The sequence below is a fragment of the Lithobates pipiens genome, unplaced genomic scaffold, assembly GCF_037356315.1.
Source record: "Lithobates pipiens isolate NorthernLeopardFrog02 unplaced genomic scaffold, aLitPip1_a1.2 Scaffold_13, whole genome shotgun sequence".
Taxonomy (NCBI): domain Eukaryota; kingdom Metazoa; phylum Chordata; class Amphibia; order Anura; family Ranidae; genus Lithobates; species Lithobates pipiens.
In genome coordinates, this window is record NW_027507718.1 from 53928433 (window position 1) to 53949137 (window position 20705).

Sequence of the window (20705 nt, forward strand, 5' to 3'; positions counted from 1 at the left end):
AAAATTTAGTGATTACAGAACTACTAGCTCAGGCTCATTTATATGGAAAAAACAGTCTGGCTGTACCACCACCATGCTGTGTATTTTATCTGGACATATGGGCACAATTTAATTCCCCTCCTAAGTATATGAATGTTTTTCCACAATTTCTTTGTAATTTTTTATTTTATTTTTTTACTTATTCTTCCATCATTTCATCATTACCTTCGGAAAGTTGCTCTCCTGTTTGTTTGGACACTAAATTAGATAAAGATTCTACCACAGAATTTCTTTTTCTGAATCTACAGGGAAAAATACAGATCATGTTATCAGCGTGACTAACAAAGCAAAACTGATGATTTAAAATGCAAAGTGTATTCATTTGTGTAAAGTAAAGCAGCATTTTATAACTAGCCTAAATATACAATCTGCTAATCAATTGGCCATAGTGTGTGTGATATATACATAGTTGTGCTCATTCATTTATATATCCTGGCAGAATTTATGATTTCTTGGCCATTTTTCAGAGAATATGAATAACACAAAAAGATTTTTTTCACTCATGGTTAGCGTTTGGCTGAAGCCATTATTATCAATCATAATGACAACAGAAACTACCCAAATGACTGATCAAAAGTTTACATACCCTGGTGATTTTGGCCTGATAACATGCACACAAGTTGACACAAAATGGTTTGAATGGCTATTAAAGGTAACCATCCTCACCTGTGATCTGTTTTCTTGTAATTAGTGTGTGTGTATAAAGGGACTCCTAACACACCCTTGTATCTTTCACCCAGTGCTGTACTGATGTTTCTGGATTCTGAGTCATGGGGAAAGCTAAAGAATTGCCAAAGGATCTGCAGAGAAATTTAGTTGAACTGTATAAAACAGGAAAGGGATATAAAAAGATATCCAAGGAATTGAAGAATGCCAATCAGCAGTGTTCAAACTCTAATCAAGAAGTGGAAAATGAGGGGTTCTGTTGAAACCAAACCACGGTCAGGTAGATCAACATGTGGTGTGGCCGTTTCAAGATGCACAATAAGGAGGCACTTGAAGAAATATGGCTGCATGATCGAGTCGCCAGAAGAAAGCCATTACTACGTAAATTCCACAAAGTATCCCACTTACAATATGCCAAACAGCACAGAGACAAAACCTCAAACCTTCTGGCACTAAGTGATTTGGAGTGATGAGACCAGAATTTAGCTTTTTGGCCACAACCATAAAATGCTACATTTGAAGAGGAGTCAACAAGGCCTATGATGAAAGGTTCACCATTCCTACTGTGAAACACGGAGGTGGATCGCTGATGTTTTGGGGATGTGTGAGCTACAAAGGCACAGGAAATTTGGTAAAAATTTATAGCAAGATGAATGCAGTTTGTTATCAAAAATTACTGGAGGCACATTTGCATTCATCAGCCAGGAATCTGCGCATGGGGCATTCCAACATGACAATGATCCAAAAACACAAGGCTAAGTTGACCTGTCATTGGCTACAGTAGAATAAAGTGAAGGTTCTGGAGTGGCCGTCTCAGTCTCCTGACCTCAGTATCATTGGGCTACTCTGGGGAGATCTCAAACATGCAGTTCATGCAAGACAGCCCAAGAATTTACAGGAACTGGAAGCTTTTTACCAAGACAAATGGGCAACTTTACCATCCGAGAAGATAAAGAGCCTCATCCACAAATACCATAAAAAACTTCAAGCTGTCATTGATGTTAAAGGGGGCAACACACGGTATTAAGAACTGGGGTATGTAAACTTTTGATCAGGGTCATTTGGCTAGTTTGTTATAATTATGATTTAAAAAGAGTAAACACAGTTGATTGATAATAAATGGCTTCAGCCAAACACTAACCATGAGTGAAAAATGGCCAAGAAATAAATATAATAATTTCTGTAAGGGTATGTAAACTTATGAGCACAACTATATATATATATATATATATATATATATATATATATATATATATATATATATATATATATATACACACACACACACACATATTATATATATATATATATATATATATATATATATATATATATATATACACACACATATACACACACACACTATGCATACTGTATAGAGTCAGCGTAAGAGCTGACAAGAGCAGGACCTGGTAAAAATCTTTCCTTGTAATGGGAAAACTGCCAATTCCTAGTACTCCACATCCTCAAAAATTGTTTCTGTTCCCACAACCTACATCATTCCATGTAAAACAACAGCAAAGTTTAAAAATAGCATTTGACAGAAACCATGCAATGAGTCATGTAATCTGTTTTTTTTTTTCTATCTTAGACACATAGAAGCAAAAATTCTAGACGTTTAACCACTTCAGACCCATGCCAATTCTGACATTCCTCTCCTACATGTAAAATTCCTAATTTTTTTGCTAGAAAAATGACATAGAACCCCCAAACATTATATACGTTTTTTTAGCAAAGACCTTAGAGAATACAATGGCGGTCATTGCAACTTTTTATCTCGCACGGTATTTGCGCAGCAATTTTTCGAACGCGTTTTTTTCAGAAAAAAAAAACAGTTTCATGCTTAAAAAAAAACAGTAAAGTTAGCCCAATTTTTTTGCATAATGTGAAAGAGGAGGATACGCCAAGTAAATAGATACCCAACATGTCACACTTCAAAATTGCGCGCTCGTGGAATGGCGCCAAACTTTGGTATTTAAAAATCCCCATAGGCGACGCTTTAAATTTTTTTACTGGTTACTGGGTAAACATCCCTTGTAATAGGAATATTGCACGATCGGACCTATTTACAGTGAAATATGGGGTCAATAAGACCCCACATCTCACCTCTAGGCTGGGAAGAATTAAAAAAAAAAGAACGATCATGGCTTCCTAGCCAGATCAGCGCCGTTAATTTGAATACCGAGGCCGGGCGTGACGTCATAACATCGCGCCCGGCCTCCGAACGATCATAGAGACTCCGGGGACAATCTAGCCTGCCGGAAATCTCTATGATCACATGCTGGAAACGATGGAAACGGTGAGTCGGTAGAAGCACCGGAGGACGGCGGGAGGGGGGGTGTCCCCTCCCGCCGCCCGTAAGAATGATCAAGCGGCGGAACAGCCGCTATGATCGTTATTATGGTGTAGGGAATCGCCGGCTGAAAACGGCAATATCTGAATGATGTCTGTGGACATCATTTAGATATAACCAGTGAAACCCCATGACGTCAATAGACGTAGTGCGGGTCTCAAGTGGTTAATGACAAAAAGTAACCAGAGCTGTAATGGAGTTGTGTTATGTGACCATGTTAGATATAAATGCTGCTCAACTGTGCTCTTCTTTAGGACATACAAAAGCCTACAGAAAACCACTACAAGGTAGAGCTGGACAATTTTCACAAAAAAAAAAAAAAAAAAACAACAACTCGATTCACAATTCGAATCAAGTTTTTTTTTTTTTTGATGGACACCACACCGGTCCTGAGGAGCTGCGGGCAGGAGTTTTTAGGTGAGGTCGCAGCTTCGGCCTAGTCCATGGCATCTGGCCTCGTGGACTAGGCCTAAGCTGAAGCCACTGCCTCACCTAAAAACTCCTACACGCAGCTGCAGGCAGGAGTTTTTAGGCAAGGCCATGGCTTCGGCCTAATCCGCGGCGTCCAGCCTTGTGGACTAGGCCGAAGCCGCGGCCTCACCTAAAAACTCCTGCTCACAGCACCTCAGGACCAGCACGGTGTCAGCGCCAGTCCTGGTTAAAAAAATAAATAAATAGATTTGCTGAAATTTTGAATCGATTTGACCTCTCAACTCGATTCAAGATTTAAATCGAATTTTTTCCCCAGCCCCTTACAAGGGCTAAAATTAAACTCATACCGCGTACACATGACCGGACTTTCTGTCAGAAAAGGTCCAACGGAATCATTTCATCGGATATTCCGATCGTGTGTGGGCTTCATCTAACTTTTTTTTTCAAAAATTCTGACAGAACTAGAAATAGAACATGTTCTAAATTTTCAGACGGAATCAATTCCTATTGGGAAAACCGTTTGTCTGTATGCTATTCCGAAGGACCAAAAACGACGCAAGGGCAGCTATTGGCTACTGGCTATTGAGCTACCTTTTTCTAGTCCCGTTGTACGACATTGCGTTCTACACGAATGGACTTTGGTGTGATCATGTGTAGCCAAGTCCGTTTCAGCGGAAAGACCATCAGTTTATTCTAACGGAAAAAAAACGGTCATGTGTACGTGGCATCAGTGTATTGCTTACAAGAGGGGTGAAAATGGGTAAACTCCTTGTGGTAAGAAACAGATAGGGATTTGATTAAAGTGGAAAAAAATGATGAATTCTAAAGAGGGCCTTCTAATGCCTCTAATATCTACACCACCCTTCCTTGACCTTTTCAACATATAGGAGCTCTTAAACTAGCTTTCCAGTGTTAGGGAACACCTGCTAAAAATTTGTATATCTAAAACTCATGCTGTGGAAATAATAATTACTACACTTATGGTCATTAAGAAGATGTACCCCCTTCCAGATTTCTAAAAAGATCAATGTTGTCAGTGGGAACTTTTCTGAGAAGCGGAAATTGCTCAAGGAACCCCTAGCAACCTTTGATGGAACCCTAAAGTTCCATGGAACCCTGGTTGAGACGCCCAGATCTACACCACTCACAGACATTAAGTAAAAAAGGTATACCTCTGACAGGTCTGTAAAGCCTCCTTCATTGTACCAATTCCCATTTGGATATCCTGTGGTTCAAATGTCATTGCTGCCTGCATAACCAAGATAGTGCTGTATCCAAGAGCATGATACATGCTGTCTTTAGCCCTGTGAGGTAAAAGATTGTGGAAATTACAATGATAGGCATAACATACACCCCCATTATATTTTACAATGCCACTCTGTTTCAAATGGACAAGTACTCAACTGTCAGAGGAGATTTAGATGTAAATATTTCAAGCTTCCAGCCAATAAACTTTGACAACTCAAAGTTTAACACAACTAACTTACCCTGATTTTTATGTAGCATCCTGATGCTTAGGCAGAGTTGCTTCTAGATTTACCCGCCAGGTGTATTTGCCTTGGCCAATTGTTAGGGATCAATTGAGTTCACCATAAGTCTGGAATTGCTGCACATCTCTCTTCTGCCACTGGGTGGCCGGGTACCCAGTGGCATTAAATAAGGGCAAAGCAAGGACATATTAGGAGTATATGGGGTATCCCAGCCAATGGGCTGGGGTCTTCTTAAATCCCTTGGCCTGCTGGGGGAGCATATATATTTGAGTGGAGTCAGGTGATCGGGGTTCTGTACCACCTGGACAGCTGGGTGGATGTGTGTTGTGCTGCCCTGGGTTGCTAGGCCCAAGTTTGGGCCTATCCCGGGCACATCTGGCTGCTAGGCTGTCTGAGGGCTTATCCAAAAGGAAGAGAGCAGTGTAGGGTTGGGACTGCGGCTTACAGTCCAACCAGAGCTGCCGGTTCTGCCGGCTGGAGAACCTGTCATGGTCGGAGGTGGAGGGGAAGCTGTCGCCACTAAAGGACCATCCACCTTGTTACCAAGGACCACCGTGAGTAGCTTAATCAAGTACCAGAGCAGTATTCTCACCAACCGGGGACGGTGAAGAATTGGGAAACTTCAGCAGGTGCCAAGCCAGGGTCTCAACCAGTGGAGTGACGCTTGAAGAGTGCCATGCCAAGGACTTAGCAGGGAAGCAGGGGTGACACTTGAAGAAGATACTAAAGTAAGAAGATTAGAGGACCTCACGGGATTCAGTGGCAGTGAATCAGCAAGTCTAGGGAGGGAGACTGGGAGCTCAGTGGGCTGAGAACCTACAAGAAGTAGTTTGTTACAACATGTGTTAGAAAATGTTCTAAGGCCTCATGTACACTGCTGCTGGTAAACAGACGTTTAGGAGCAGTTGGGAGTTTTTTTTTTAAATGCCCCTGAACTCTCCTCTATGTTATCTTATCTCTCCATGTACACAGGGTCGTTTTTAGTCCTTTCTAGGCAGTTGAGTTTAGAGGCATTTTTTGTGCTCTAAATGCTTCTAAGCACGGTAAGTTGCATTTAGCCATGTTTCGTTTACAGGCATTTTTCATTTTGGCTATTTTGAAAAAAGAAAATCTATATATATATATAATATATAGATTTTTTTTTAAACGCTTCTAAACGCAAACACGCCAAAGCGGCACTAAACGCAGCATGTAAAAGGACGTTTTAAATGTGAGTTACTATCTGTCAGTTTAAATTGTTCAGGAGAGGTTGTAAAAATGTCCCGTGTACATGAAGCCTAAGACTGTTGCCATAGGAGACAGCGCTCCTGCACATGCAGATGTGGTACCCTGCTAGGTGCCTTTCCCTGCATAACTATCTGTAGAAGTCTCGAAGTCTGCCAATTAATCTAAGGTTGTCCTGGCCCTAAACCCTCTCTCCCCCAGTTCTGTTCAAGAGAAAATAAATCTCTTTGCATTCAAGAAGTTTCTGGCACCCATGAATCTACCTCACATCACACCCACTATGCCGTGCAATACACTCTATGCAAGAAGGATGTCAGTTGTTCTTGGCCCTGGAGGTTCTCATTAGACTAAAGGAGGGCTGGAACCTTGCTACATCTATCTACACGAAAACACATTACTTGGGACATACACAGCATACACAGAACATATTATAGCAACTGTGCTTTTCAGCTGCACAGATTCCCTAAAATATCTCTTACATCCATATACATGTGCAGCTCTTTCCTTAAACAGGAGCTCCAAGTGCCCCCAAAAAATTTTAAGTCAGCAGCTACAAATACTGTAGCTTCTGACTTTTAATATAAGGACACTTACCTGTCCAGTGATTAAGCAATGTCCTCACCGATGTCTTCCCGTAAAAAGACCTTATCGCCAGACAATTAATTTCAGCAAAAATCATCCCATAAGATTATATGGGCATTTAATCATGTCATTTACCTGTAAAATATTCCTTGCATTTACATTCAAGTGTGATTGTGAGAAAACCCAGCAGGCAGAGCTGTCAGTCAAGTGAAATTCTATAGCGGGGATCAGCAACAAGCCGGATCGCAATCCACCAGTCGAGCGCAGTCGACAGGTGGATTGGGACCCTATCATGCCAGCCACCAGCTCCTGACCCCTCCTTCACCACCTCTCAGATATCAGATCACAAGCAGTATGCTGTGAGAAACCATAAACGGACACTGCAATTCCCTTACTCATAACCTGCATACTAGTTCCTGGGCAGCAAAGCTAAATACGTTTAATTTTATGGAATTGCAATTAGCATGCAGCCTTAGAATTAGATAAGGGCAACTTCTTTATAAGCACAACACACAGGACCCCCTCATTGGAAATAAATTAGTGATTATACCAAGGACGTAATAATTCCAGAGCTTCTGAAAACTTGTTGTTTAAAAATAAGTTCAGCGCCAACGTGCACTCTTCTAGTGCACATCGTAGGTCCATCTTGGAAGCCCTAAAGAAAATGAAAAACACAAACTGAATAGGCAACTCTGTGAAGTACCGTATAACAAATTCAGCAACAATAATTGAATCACAAATTAACTCAACAGGTTCAGTCATTGATACAGATATTAAGTGCCATCCTTCTGGTGCTATAAATTAGTACAGGACAGCCAAAATAACTTACATGCTACAGCCTCAAAACAAAAAGAGCCCCCTCCCCGATGGAATAATTGTAACATGTAAAATCACAAAAAAATGTTAATATAAAAACAAATACAAAACCGGTTTTCTATGTAATTTTGGCAGGTAAAATTTGCATATGGTTATATAGTAATTGCTAAAGAGAATGGGGTGTGCACAGGACGCCGTGGCTGGATCCTGGAAGGACGCTATGTTTCCCCTCTGTTTGGGCTGTGGTCCCTTTAATGGAACAAAAGTGGTTAACTCACCTGTCAGAGGAAGTGTGTATAAAAACAAGACAGGAAGTGGTAGATGGGTGTGGAGGAGTGTAGAGGAGATGGTGTTTGTGTTGCAGCAACAAAAGTGGACAGCAGTGTCCTGCCTGGAAGCCTCCTGGCAGGGGAAGCTACCTGCCATAGAAATAAAGGACTATTTGATTGAGACAGCAATTCTGAACTTTGCAAGTCGGTGAGACTAAAATCTTTTTCTTTTGTTTTTGGCTGCTGTAAAGCTGTTTAAGTTTAATGAACCTCCTTTTAAATGAAAAGCCTGTGTCCTGCAATCTAGCTGGTCCCCCGAACGTTACAGGTGTCATACAGCTGTTGGTTAGTGTATGAGTTGTGAAAGTGGCAATTGTAAGTAGACTTGCAAATATTCTTAGGCTACTTTCAGACTGGGGCGTTGTGGGTGTCGGCGGTAAAGCGGTGCTATATTTAGCGCCGCTTTACCGTTGTCTTTAGCAGCGCTATTCCGAAAAAGAGTTAAAACCGGCGCTTTACCCGCGGGTTGGTGGCGCTGCACCATTGTTTTCAATGGGAAGGGGTGCTTTAGGAGCGGTGAATATAGCGCTGCAAAGATGCGGCTTGCAGGACTTTTCCCATCCTGCAAGCGCACCGCTCCAGTGTGAACTAGAGAGACACAGGAGAGGCTCTTTTACAGGTGCTAAACAGGCACTATTTTTAGTGCTGTAGTTCTTGTAAAGCGCGTAAAGTGTGAAAGTAGCTTTAGACTTGTGATTAGCAGAATGTGACAAAAGACCTCTTGGGCTACGTTCACACCTTTGCCATTCTACTTTTTATAAAAAAAAAAAAAATAATAAAAAAAAAATAATTCACATTGATGAGTGTTTTGCAAATGTGCACATTTTAACCGGTTCCCGACCAGCGCACGCCGATGTACGTCGGCAGAATGGCACGGGCAGGCATATTGGCATACAGGTAAGTCCAATCTTCAATGCCGCCCTGCCATCGCGAGCACGCCGATGGCAGCGCGCTCACGTGCCGGTCGGGACCCCCGTGAGTCCGGTTGCGTGTCCCGCGGACTCGATCGCTGCGGGCATACCCGCAATCGTCTCACGGGACGGCTGAATGGAGAAATGCCGTTGTAAACCGCATTTCTCCATTCTGCCTAGCAACTAGTGACGCTGATCTCTGCTCCATGTGATTGGAGCAGAGATCAGTGTTCACTAAATGAAAGCCCAGCCCCCCCACAGTTAGTAACACACCCCTAGGAACACTTAACCCCTACACTGCCACCCACTGGTTAACCCCTTTACTGCTAGTGTCATTTGTACAGGAATCACTGTATTTATATAGCAGTGGTTACTGTATAAATGACAATGGTCCCAAAAATATGTCCAATGTGTCCGCCATAATGTCGCAGTCACAATAAAAATCGCTGATCGCCGCCATTACTAGTAAAAAAAATAATAATAAAAAATTATTAATAAAAATGCCATAAAACTATCCCTATTTTGTAAACTTGTAACTTTTGCGCAAACCAATCAATCGCTTATTGCGTTTTTAAAAATTGAACAAGTGTGTATCTATCACAGGGTGGTGTCTGTGGATACACTGATAAACAAAATGCCGCGTCCTAATTATCACTTTGTGAATATAAATATTGACAGGGAAAAGGGGGAGTAAGGAAGAAAAATAAAAAAAGGAATAAAAGAACCTTCACATAAAAGACCTCAGAAGAAAAAATGTGGGTTCAGTTGGACTTTTTAGGCATAAAGAAAGTTGTGAACACAACCAGTATATTCAAAAAGAATTATTTCTATTTATTTTTTTTTAAAAAAGAGACAATTTTGTTTATTGCGTTTTTTTTTTTTTTACCAAAAATATGTAGAATACGCATCGGCCTAAACTGAGGGAAAAAATTTTTTTTATAAATTTTTGGGGGATATTTATTATAACAAAAAGTAAAAAATAATGTGTTTTTTTTTCAAAATTGTCGCTCTATTTTTGTTTATGGCGCAAAAAATAAAAACCGCAGGGGTGATCAAATACCACCAAAAGAAAGCTCTATTTGTGGGGAAAAAAAGACGTCAATTTTGTTTGGGAACCACGTCGCACGACCGCGCAATTGTCAGTTAAAGCGTCGCAGTGCTGAATCGCAAAAAGTGGTCTGGTCTTTGACCAGCAAAATGGTCCGGTCTGAAAGTGGTTAAATATGTTTTCATGTTGGCCAATATAAAACTATTTAGGTATATTACCACTGGCTAAAAACGCATGCAAAATGCATCAAACTTGTGTTACCATTGACTTCTATGGGCCTCAAAACACAGCAGACAAAAACTCAGAGCTGAGCTATTTTTAAAGTGTATGTTCACCTTTACAGAAAATCCGGTGACCTAACCCCACCACTGACCTTGACTGCAGGAGGCAAGTACACCAGGGACCTGGAGGAGTGGGGATGGGGTCCAGTGTTGGATCAGGTTTACGAATCACCAGCATTTCTGGTGGAGTGGGTCTTCAAAAAAAAGAGAGGGACCCTACCTTTTCAGGTTGTATTATTTGTCGACTCTACCTAGCAATAGTGGATCAAGAAGCTGTCTGTGCCCTTCTGGGGACCCTTAGGCAACATAAGCAAGGTGTCAGATTGACAAATCAAGGCTGAGAGGTTGATTTGCACAGCTCTAACCACATTCAGGCAGTGGAGAGCGGTCAACGGCGAGCGATGTCCTTAGGAGAATTTGAAGCTTGACAAAAAGAAAGGCAAAGCTATATCCTCATTTAAATAAAACACTAAGACCACATTGGGCAGAAAGGAGTTTTGTGGTCTCAAAACAACCTTGTCCTTGTGAAATACAAGAAAAGGCTCCTTACAGGACAAAGCTGCAAATTCAGACACCCTTCCAACTGATGTAGCAACAAAGGCAACCTTGCGTGACACTAGAGTGGGAGAAATATTCAGAATTTATTTCAATGGTGGCCTCTGAAGGACTAACATTAGATTGAGGTCCCACAAGGTTAGCTGGAAGCATACTGATGGAATAATGTGAACCATCCCTTGCACAAATACACTAAACAAGGAGAGGGAAGCCAGCGGTCTCTAAAAGAGCATTACCAGGCAGTGTCTGGGCTAAAGACTTGTCTAGTCTTGACTGAAGGAAGAATAAAACCTTTGCAATGGAGTATTTTCTGGAATCAAGCATGCTTTTCACGTGCAATGGTACACCCTACATAAAGAGGCCTATGGCCTTCCGCAAAGTGGAAACTTGCCGGCCCCCGTCCCTCAGAACTTGGGTTTTAATATCCAAGCCATAAAAGTGAGCAAACATGAAGCAGGATAGAACACTGGACCATGAAAGAGAAGTTACATTTTGATAGAAGCAATTTTTGTTCTACCACCAGTTGGCCTGCATCTGATGCCCCAGTAGAAGTCTTATTCAGACGAAACACGTCAGGAGAGTTTTTTGGGTCCTTCCTCCGAGTCTGTGCTACATCTGCCGAGGTGATATTATATCGGCAACAGCCATCTCCATTGGATCTCCTGTGGACCTTCCTGGTTTCTTGTTTTATCTATAGGGGCGGACATCTATTCAGCTGCTTGTGATTCAGCCATCTGTTTTTCTCCGCAGATGCCAATGAGAGAACAGCAGAGCACACCTATCAACTTCCGGGATCTCAGTGACAGTTCGGCTTATTGGTCGTTTTGAGCCATCCATGCCTGATTGACCCGCTGTCGCCAACAGTTGGGTCCACCGGTTCCGGTAAGCGTGCACTAGCCACATCATCTGTCTGAAAGTTGTTTCCATGTGATTGTCTACATGATCCCATCTTCACTGGGATATCACTTTATTATATGACGGACATTTTTGTTATAGGCGTTTCATTTGGGGATTTTTTATCCTAAACCTCCACCATTTCCTTTTCAGGTCATAATTTTACACATATTTACAAGTGATTTGGTTCACGCCAATTCACTTTTTTCAGCACTATATTTTTCACCCTCGCTATTTTGTTTGAATTTTTGCCACATTCGAGTGTAGCCGCTTGTCCTTTGTTTTTGATTTTTGAGGTAAGCGCAATAATCACTTTTCACCCACATGCTTGCAGAGCAGCCTTGTGAGTCAAGCCAGGGACCGAGCCAGTTAGCAGGGGTGAAGCTTGAGAAATATCTGGAGTGCCAAGCTAGAGACACATCAGAGAAGCGGGGGTGACGCTTGATGGGATACCACTGCAAACCTTGGAGGAGCTCAAGGATTCAGAGTCAATGAATCAGAGGGTCTAGTGAGAGACCGGGAGCTCAGTGTCGAAGAACTACAAGAAGCAGTTGTAGGGATGTTGAAATGACTGTTATGTTGGAGTTCGGAACTGTTAAAAAGACTGTTGCCATAGAAGACAGCATTACTGCAAGTGCAGATGTGGCTTTTTGCTGAGGCCTTTCTCTGCACGGCTGTTCTCTTATTGGCGTCTGAGTCTGCCAATTGAATTTGCAACTACCCAAAGTTGTCCTGTGCCTAACCCTCTTTCCCCCAAAGATATAAAAAAGGACTGTTAAGAGGAAAAAAAACCTTTTACATCCAAGAAGTGTCTGGCGCCCACTATGCCTCACAACCCCCAACATACAGAAGGATGTCGGCTATCTTTGGCTTGGAAAGTTCTCATTAGAATGGACAAGACCAGAGACCTTGTAACATACACTATCAAAAAACCTGTAAACTCGCAGAGAGGGCAAATTTTTTGGTGTGCCATATAAAGATTTTTGCCAATTAACCACTTGCAGACTGCCGCACACAGATGTTTGCCGGTGGCCCACGATTGCGGTGAAAAGAGGCAGAATGGCAAGATGTAAACAAGTAATTTCCCTGTTCTGCCTAGCAACATGACAGATATCCACTGCTCCTTGTCATCGGGAGCAGTGATCTCTGCCATCTTGTAGTGAGCCAATCCCCCCCTAAGGTTAGAACTGTTCCCTGGGACACACTTAACCCCTTGATCACCCCCTAGTGTTTAACCCCTTCCCTACCAGTGTCATTGATACAGTAATCAGTGGCTATTTGTAGCTCTGATCGCTGTATAAATGATAATGGTCCTAAATTAGTGTCAAGAGTGTCCAAATGTGACCGCCATAATGTCGCAGTCCTGAACAAAAATCGCAGATCGCCACCATTACTAGTAAAAAAAAATAATAATAATTATAATAATAAAAATGCCATAAATCTATCCCCTATTTTGTAGACACTATAAGTTTTGTCGAAAATATGTAGAAGAATACATAATCGGCCTAAACTGTGGAAGAAACTTGTTTTTTTATATATTTCTGGAGGATATTTATTACAGCAAAATGAAAAAAATATTGCTTTTTTTTTTAATTGACGGCCTTTTTTTGTTTATAGTGCAAAAAATAAAAGGTGATCAAATACCACCAAAAGTAAGCTCTATTTGTGGGGAAAAAAAAGGATGTCAATTTTGTTTGGAAACAACAACTGCGCATTTGTCAGGTAAAGCGACAGTGCTGAATCACAAAAAATGCTCTGGTCAGGAAGGGGGTAAAATCTTCCGGGGCTGAAGTGGTTAACTGGGAATACAAGTCCTGTACTGTACAAAAAAATCAAAAGGCCTTCTTATTTAGACTATAAGGACAAGACAAAAATGTGTCAGTTTTGTCCATTATGCAAAATGAGGAAATTACGTTTTCAGGAAGCATTACTACAAGACTTTGAAAAGGTCAACTTAGCCAAAGCGCTTTGTTTCTAAAATTAGGTTTAATTGTAGTGTAGAACATTGTACTGTAGAATTTTTACTTTAACAAAAATGCACTAATCTTTTTTTTTTTTTTTTTTTTTAATCAATCATCCCAGCACTTTTGTTTAAAAAGTGGAGTTCCCCCAAATCTTGCTGGGAGTTGGATTGTCATCAGTCTGTTATAGGTAGGAAGAAGAATTTTCCATGTCCCCCCTCCATCATTATAACTTGTAGCAAGACACAAGGTACACTAGTTGCTTTTAAAACATGCCTTACCCCGGGTTCACACTGAAGCAGTGCGGAACACCGCATGTAATTCGTACTGGAATCCGAGGACATTCCTGTGCGAATTACATCTGGTGTCTCTGGGCTTCGGTTTGAGCCATGGACTTGTATGGTGCAAATCGCACTGCATTGGCACCAAACTCCTACAGGACCCCTTTTTTGTCCGCACCAGAATTGGACTGCATGGGTGTGAACACCAATGTGATCCGATTCTGCAAATTGCACTGCATTTAGCAAACCGATTGCCATTGTTAACTTCACATACACTCTGCAATTGGTTTGCATGAACATATTGCGATTTTGATGCTGTGCAAAATCTGCAGCTAATTCGCACCTAATCTCCTGTGAACCATAGCTTGAAAAAAAAAAAAAAAGAGGCTAGTTTTACTTTATTTTGGATAGCTTAAGGGAGGGTTATAACCACTGTCATTTTTTGGGGAGGGAGGGGGATTTACCATTTACCTTCACTTCCTCTTGCATAACCAAAACAAGAGGAGGAAATCCATGCATATTATGGGAATCCGTTGGGCCCCTTCAAAGTCACCAGGACTAGGGTCCCAATTGGAAGATTTCCCCTCCATTACTGTTTTGTGGACAACCCAACATTTGGCATATTCTTTTACTTAACAAGGGCAGTGGTAGCAATTAAAACAGGTGCTGTAATCCATCTCAAGCATGCGGGACAGGTGCCACTGCCCATATAAATGAACCCCAATACTCTCTCGATTTTAAAAGAATCATCCCTGTGGCATTTTACTTTTTTTTTTGTTGTAGTAGTAGTATTTTTCCCCAATTCCTGCTGCCAAAAGATGAACACAAAAGCATTCCCTTTTGCACCTCCCTTAAAGTGGTTGTTATGCCACTCTAACATGTATGCACCATCAGCGCCATCTCCTATTGCAGTGTCTATCTACAGGCTACCAGTTTCGAGTTACAGGGGAGGCTTTTTGCTAGAAATATTGCTCTCACTCCAACATTCAGGGCGATACCTCACATGTGTGGTTTGAACACCGTTTTCATATGAGTGCACGACTTACGTATGTGTTCGTTTCTGCACGCAAGCTCGGCGGGACGGGGCACTTTAAAAAAAACTTTACTTTTTTTTACACTGTCCTTTTAAAAAAAAATGTTTGGGCCACCTTTATTCCTATTACAAGGAATGTAAACATCCCTTGCAATAGAAAAAAAAGCATGACAGGACCTCTTTAATGTGAGATCTGGTGTCAAAAAGACCTCAGATCTCACATTTACACCTAAATGCAATAAAAATAAAAATTCCCCTTTAAGACCATTGGGCGGAAGTGACGTTTGACATCACTTTCATCATCCAATGGTATGGAGCCGAGTGGGGGCTATCCCTCACTCGGCTCCATGATAATGAGGGGAGAACATCTGATCATCTCCGCTGCTACTGGCACCTCTCCCTTCACTGATAAAAGTGATCTTGCAGAGTATCCGCCGAGGAGACTACTTTTATCTGAAAGACTACCCACCCCCTGTTGAAGAAAATACCAGGGTTATGGAAGCTATCTGCTGCCATAACCCCGGTATTCTACGTCAAATTACCGACGTATAATGACGACGGCTGGTCCGCAAGTGGTTAACTAAGGAACATACTTGCAATTCAATTCAGGAGAGCTGCGTAGGGTAACAGAATGGTCCTCCATAAAAGCAGTGCAGTGAGTTTTTATGATGGTAATTTGCATATACTCCAGAATGTCATGAAGAGTGATCAAATAAATTGCAAATAACTGAAAACATCTGAACAAATTAATGGGGTGGGCAACTACATGGCAAATAAGGTTCAATGTAGAAAAATTTAAAATAGCGCATTCGGGTGGCAAAAATATGAATGCAATCTATACACTGGGGGGAGAACCTCTGGGGGAATCTAGGATGGAAAAGGACCTGGGGGGTCCTAGTAGATGATAGGATCAGCGATGACATGCAATGCCAAGCTGCTGCTAACAAAGCAAACAGAATATTGGAATGCATTAAAAAGGTGATTAAGTCCAGAGATTAAACGATAATTCTCTACAAGACTCTGGTCCTGCCGCACCTGAAGTGTGCTGTCCAGTTCTGGGCAGCAGTCCTCGGGAAGGATGTACTGGAAATGGAGCGAGTACAAAGAAGGGCAACAAAAGCTAATAAAGGGTCTGGAGGATATTAGTTATGAGGAAAGGTTGCGAGCACTGAACTTATTCTCTCTGGAGAAGAGACGCTTGAGATGGGATATGATTTAAATATACAAATACCGTACTGGTGAGGCCACAATAGGGATAATAGGGGTTAAACTCCCTTTTGCAGAAGGGAGTTTAACAAGACTTGTTGCCACTATTGGAAGAAGAAAAAAGGATTAACCTTAAAATACGTAGAGGTTTCTTTACTGTAAGAGCGGCAAGGGTGTGGAATTCCCTTCCACAGGCAGTGGTCTCAGCGGAGGGCATTGATAGTTTCAAGATACTATTGAATAAACACCCGAATGACCGCAACATACAGGGATATACCATGTAATACTGACATATAATCACACCCATAGGGTGGACTTGATGGACTTGTGTCTTTTTTCAACCTCACCTACTATGTAACAATGAAAACTCCCTCTTTGCCATTAAAACTTAATCCAAAAACAAAACAAAAACATTTCCGCAGCATTTCAGCCCTGCCACAAAAGGACCAGCTAACATCATTTCAGTGGTTCTTTCATTAACACAGGTGTCAGTGTTTGAGGACAAGGCTGGAAATCACTCTGTAATGCTAATTTAGTTACAATAACAGACTGGAAGCTTTAAAAAAGGAAGGTGGTGCTTGAAACCATTGTTCTTTCTCGGTTAACCATGGTTATCTGCAAGGAAACACGTGCAGTCATCATTGCTTTGCACAGGCATATTGTTGCTTCCAAGATTGTACCTAAATCAACCATTTATGGAACATCAATAACTTCAAGGAGAGAGGTTCAATTGTTGTGAATGTTTCAGGGTGCCCAAGAAAGTCCAGCAAGCGCTAGGATCATCTCCTACAGTTAATTCAACTGTGGGATCAGGGTACCACCAGTGCAGAGCTTGCTCAGGAATGGCAGCAGGCAGGTACACACAGTGAGGCAAAGACTTTGAGGATGGGCTGGTGTCAAGAAGGGCAGCAAAGAAGACATTTCTCCCCAGGAAAAACACCAGGTGCAGGTTGATATTCTGCAAAAGATACAGGTAATGGACTGGGGTAAATTAATTTCTTCTGATGAATCCCCTTTCTGTGCCTTTAAGTTTATGCACAGAGTCTATATTTGCAGTGCTGACCCATTTTTTTTAAGACCTCTGCAATTTGCCATGGCATGCTGGCAATCAACATCTGGTCCACATCCCGACTGATGGCAGCCCATTCTTGCATAATCAATGCTTGGAGTTTGCCAGAATTTGTGTTTTTTTTTTTTTTTAAAGCTTTTTTTTGGAAAAAAAAACAGGAAGCTTTACAACCCCTTCAACCACTTCAACCAATTCAATTCCACCCATAGACATATGACATCTGCAGATGGGATCTCCCATCCTGGGCAGGCGTCAAATGACATCATAGGCTTCCCGGTGGTATAGAGGGCACTGAGGAGCTGATGGGTGTGCCCAGCGGCCACGATGTCCGCCGGGCACTCGCGAACACTCGTGACAGAGCAGGATTGTGTCCTGTCAGGGGAAAGAAGACAGATCGTATATTCCTAGTATATAGGAAAACCGATCGGTCTCCTCCCCTAGTCAGTCCCACCCCCCCAGTTAGAATCACTTACTAGGTAATACATTTAACCCCTTGATCGCCCCCTAGTGTTAATTCCTTCCCTGCCAGTGGCATTTCTACAGTAATCAGTGCATATTTATAGCAATAATCGCTGTATAAATGGCAATGGTCCCAAATTGTGGCAAAAGTGTCACAGTCACAATAAAAATCACAAGATGACTGTCATTACTAGTGAAAAAAATGCCAAAATCTATCCCCTATTTTGTAGTCTCTAACTTTTACACAAATCAATCAATATATGCTTATTGCGATTTTTTTTTTTTTTTTTTTTTACCAAAAATATGTAGAAGAATACATATTGGCCTAAGCTAAGGAAAAAAAATGTTTTTTGATTTATTTATTTTTTTGGGATATTATAGCAAAAAGTAAAAAATATAGTTTTTTTTTCAAACTTGTCGCTCTTTTTATGTTTATAGCAAAAAATAAAAGATGCAGAGGTAATCAAATACCACCAAAAGAAATCTCTATTTTGTGAGTAAAAAAAAAAAATCATAAAAATTTAATTTGGGTACAGTGTTGCATGACCGCACAATTGTCCTTCAAAATGTTACAGCGCTGAAAGCTGAAAATTTGCCTGGTCAAGAAGAGGGTGAAAATGTAATGGTCAATAAAGGGCTTTGACGCTCATGAAATGTTTGTAATTATGCTTCAGTATACCATTGTAACATCTGACAAAAACACAAGCAGCAAACTTTTGACCAGGGTTATATTACTGGAAGAAAACAAAGTAAAAATAAGAAGGGGGAAAAAAAAGCTGAAAAAAGGAAAGCATTACAGCCACCACATCTAAGGACTGGTAAGCCACAATGCGCAACATCTTTATTGCATACTTACTTGGTCCAGCTTGGCACAAGGTAGGTATGCATATCTTAAAATCATAGGCTCATTTATGACGAACTAATAAATCAATATCTTGTAACTGCCAGACTTGCAAAGCTTCATGGGAAATGTAGTTCCACAATAGCTGGAGGGCCCCAAGTTGCCTACCCCTGGCATACCCCACAAAGCAACACAAGTTGCTGGCGAGGTCAAAACCACCAATAGAGCTGTGAAAAAACATCACAACGGACGAGCAACTCTTGTGCTGAATCTCTTCAGAGCACTTGGAAGTGCCCCTGCATAGCCCTTTCTTATGCTGCGTACACACGATCGGAATTCCATCGGGAAAACCAGCAGAGCTTTTTCCGACAAGAATTCCACTCAAGCTGTCTTGCCTACACCCAGTCACACCAAATTCCAATAGTTTAGAAAACGGTGACGTACAACACATATGACGGGACTAGAAAAGGGAAGTTCAATAGCCAGTAGCCAATAGCTTCCGTCTTGTAGTTGAACCTGAGCCTGCGTGAGTTTTGGCGTGTCGGAATTGCATACACACGATCGGAATTTCCAATAGAAAGTTTTTCGGTCTGGAAAATTGAGAACATGCTATCAATTTTTGGCTGGCGGAAATTCGGACAGCTACATTTCGATGGAGCATACACACGGCCGCATTTTCCAATGAAAAGCTCTCATCTGTCTTTTTCTATCTGGAATTCCGATCATGTGTACGCGGCATTAGAGTTCCATCTCCATTCAGTCACCACAGGTCTTTGTAGCCAATCCTAAGGGAGCCACTTAACTTTCCTTTTAAGTTCACACCCACAGTAATGTCATGCTTCCAGCCATCAAGGCCATGCTAAACCAATGTAAATTTGCAATATAGATCATTCTTGGAGTTCAGCTTTAAACTACTTTGTTTAACCGCTTCCCGACTGCTTCACGCAGATATACTGTGGCAGAAGGGCACGTACAGGCAGATTAATGTACCTCTACGTTGCCCTTTAAGAGGCGGCTTGCGTGAGTGCCCACCGGGAGCTCTGTGAGCGTGATTGCGGGTCCTGCAGACTCGATGTCTATGGGTATACCCATTATCATCTCACGGAGAGGAAGAATGGGGAAATGCTAATGTAAACAAGAATTTCCCCATTCTGCCTAATGACACTGATCACAGCTCTCTGATCGGGAGCAGTAATCAGTGTCGTGTCACACACAGCGCCCCCACTGTTAGAATCACTCCCTAGGACACACTTAACCCCTACAGCGCCGCCTAGTGGTTAACCAATTCTCTGCCAGTCACATTTGCACAGTAATCAATGCATTTTTAATTGCACTGATTGCTGTATAAATGTGACTGGTCCCAAAATCGCGCCAAAAGAGTCCAATGTGTCTGACATAATTTCGCAGTCCTGATAAAAATCGCTGATTACCAGTAAATAAAACAATAATAATAAAAATATAAAACTATCCCCTATTTTGTAGACACTATAACTTTTGCACAAACCAATCAATAAACCTTTATTGCAAATTTTTTCACCAAAAATATGTAGAAGAATACATATCGGCCTAAACTGAGGAAAAACATGTTTTTTTTATATATTTTTGGGGGATATTATAGCAAAAAGTAAAAAATTTGTTTTTTTCAAAATTGGCGCTTTTTTTTTTTGTTTATAGCAAAAAAATAAAAACCGCAAAGGTGATCAAATACCATCAAAAGAAAGCTCTATTTGTGGGGGAAAAAGGACATAAATTTTGTTTGGGAGCCACGTCGCACAACGGCACAATTCCACGCAGTGCCAGATCGCAAAAAGTGCTCTGGTCTTTGGCCAGCCAAATGGTCCGGAAGGATTTACCTACTTCTTGACCAAGCCATTTTTTGCGATACGGCACTGCGTCGCTTTAACTGACAATTGTGCAGTCATGAGACGATGTACACAAACAAAATGTATGTCCTTTTTTTCCCCACAAATAGAGCTTTCTTTTGGTGGTATTTGATCACCTCTGCGTTTTCTATTTTTTGCGCTATAGACAAAAAAAGGCTGAAAATTTTTAAAAAAATTAAAAATTTCTTCATCAGTTTAGGACAATATGTATTCTTCTACATATTTTTTCGTAGAAAATAAATAAAAACATTGCAATAAGCGTATATGAATTGGTGTGCGCAAAAGTTGGTCTACAAAATAGGAGATATATTTATGGCCTTTTTGTTTCTTTTTTACTAGTAATGGTGGTGAT

At 41.3% G+C, this 20705-nt stretch overlaps 1 protein-coding gene across 2 annotated transcripts in view; it reads right to left on the bottom strand.

Moving 5' to 3' along the window:
• The window catches only part of TTC39B (tetratricopeptide repeat domain 39B), a 196370-nt gene that overhangs the window by 72434 nt on the left and 103231 nt on the right, over positions 1 to 20705 (bottom strand). For both annotated transcript variants that reach the window (XM_077475121.1, XM_077475122.1), the window contains 3 exons: positions 7337 to 7441; positions 4663 to 4794; positions 205 to 281 (listed from right to left, as the gene is read on the bottom strand). In XM_077475121.1, the coding sequence (XP_077331247.1) occupies positions 205 to 281; positions 4663 to 4794; positions 7337 to 7441 (314 nt within the window). The remainder of the gene's footprint in view (positions 1 to 204; positions 282 to 4662; positions 4795 to 7336; positions 7442 to 20705) is intronic.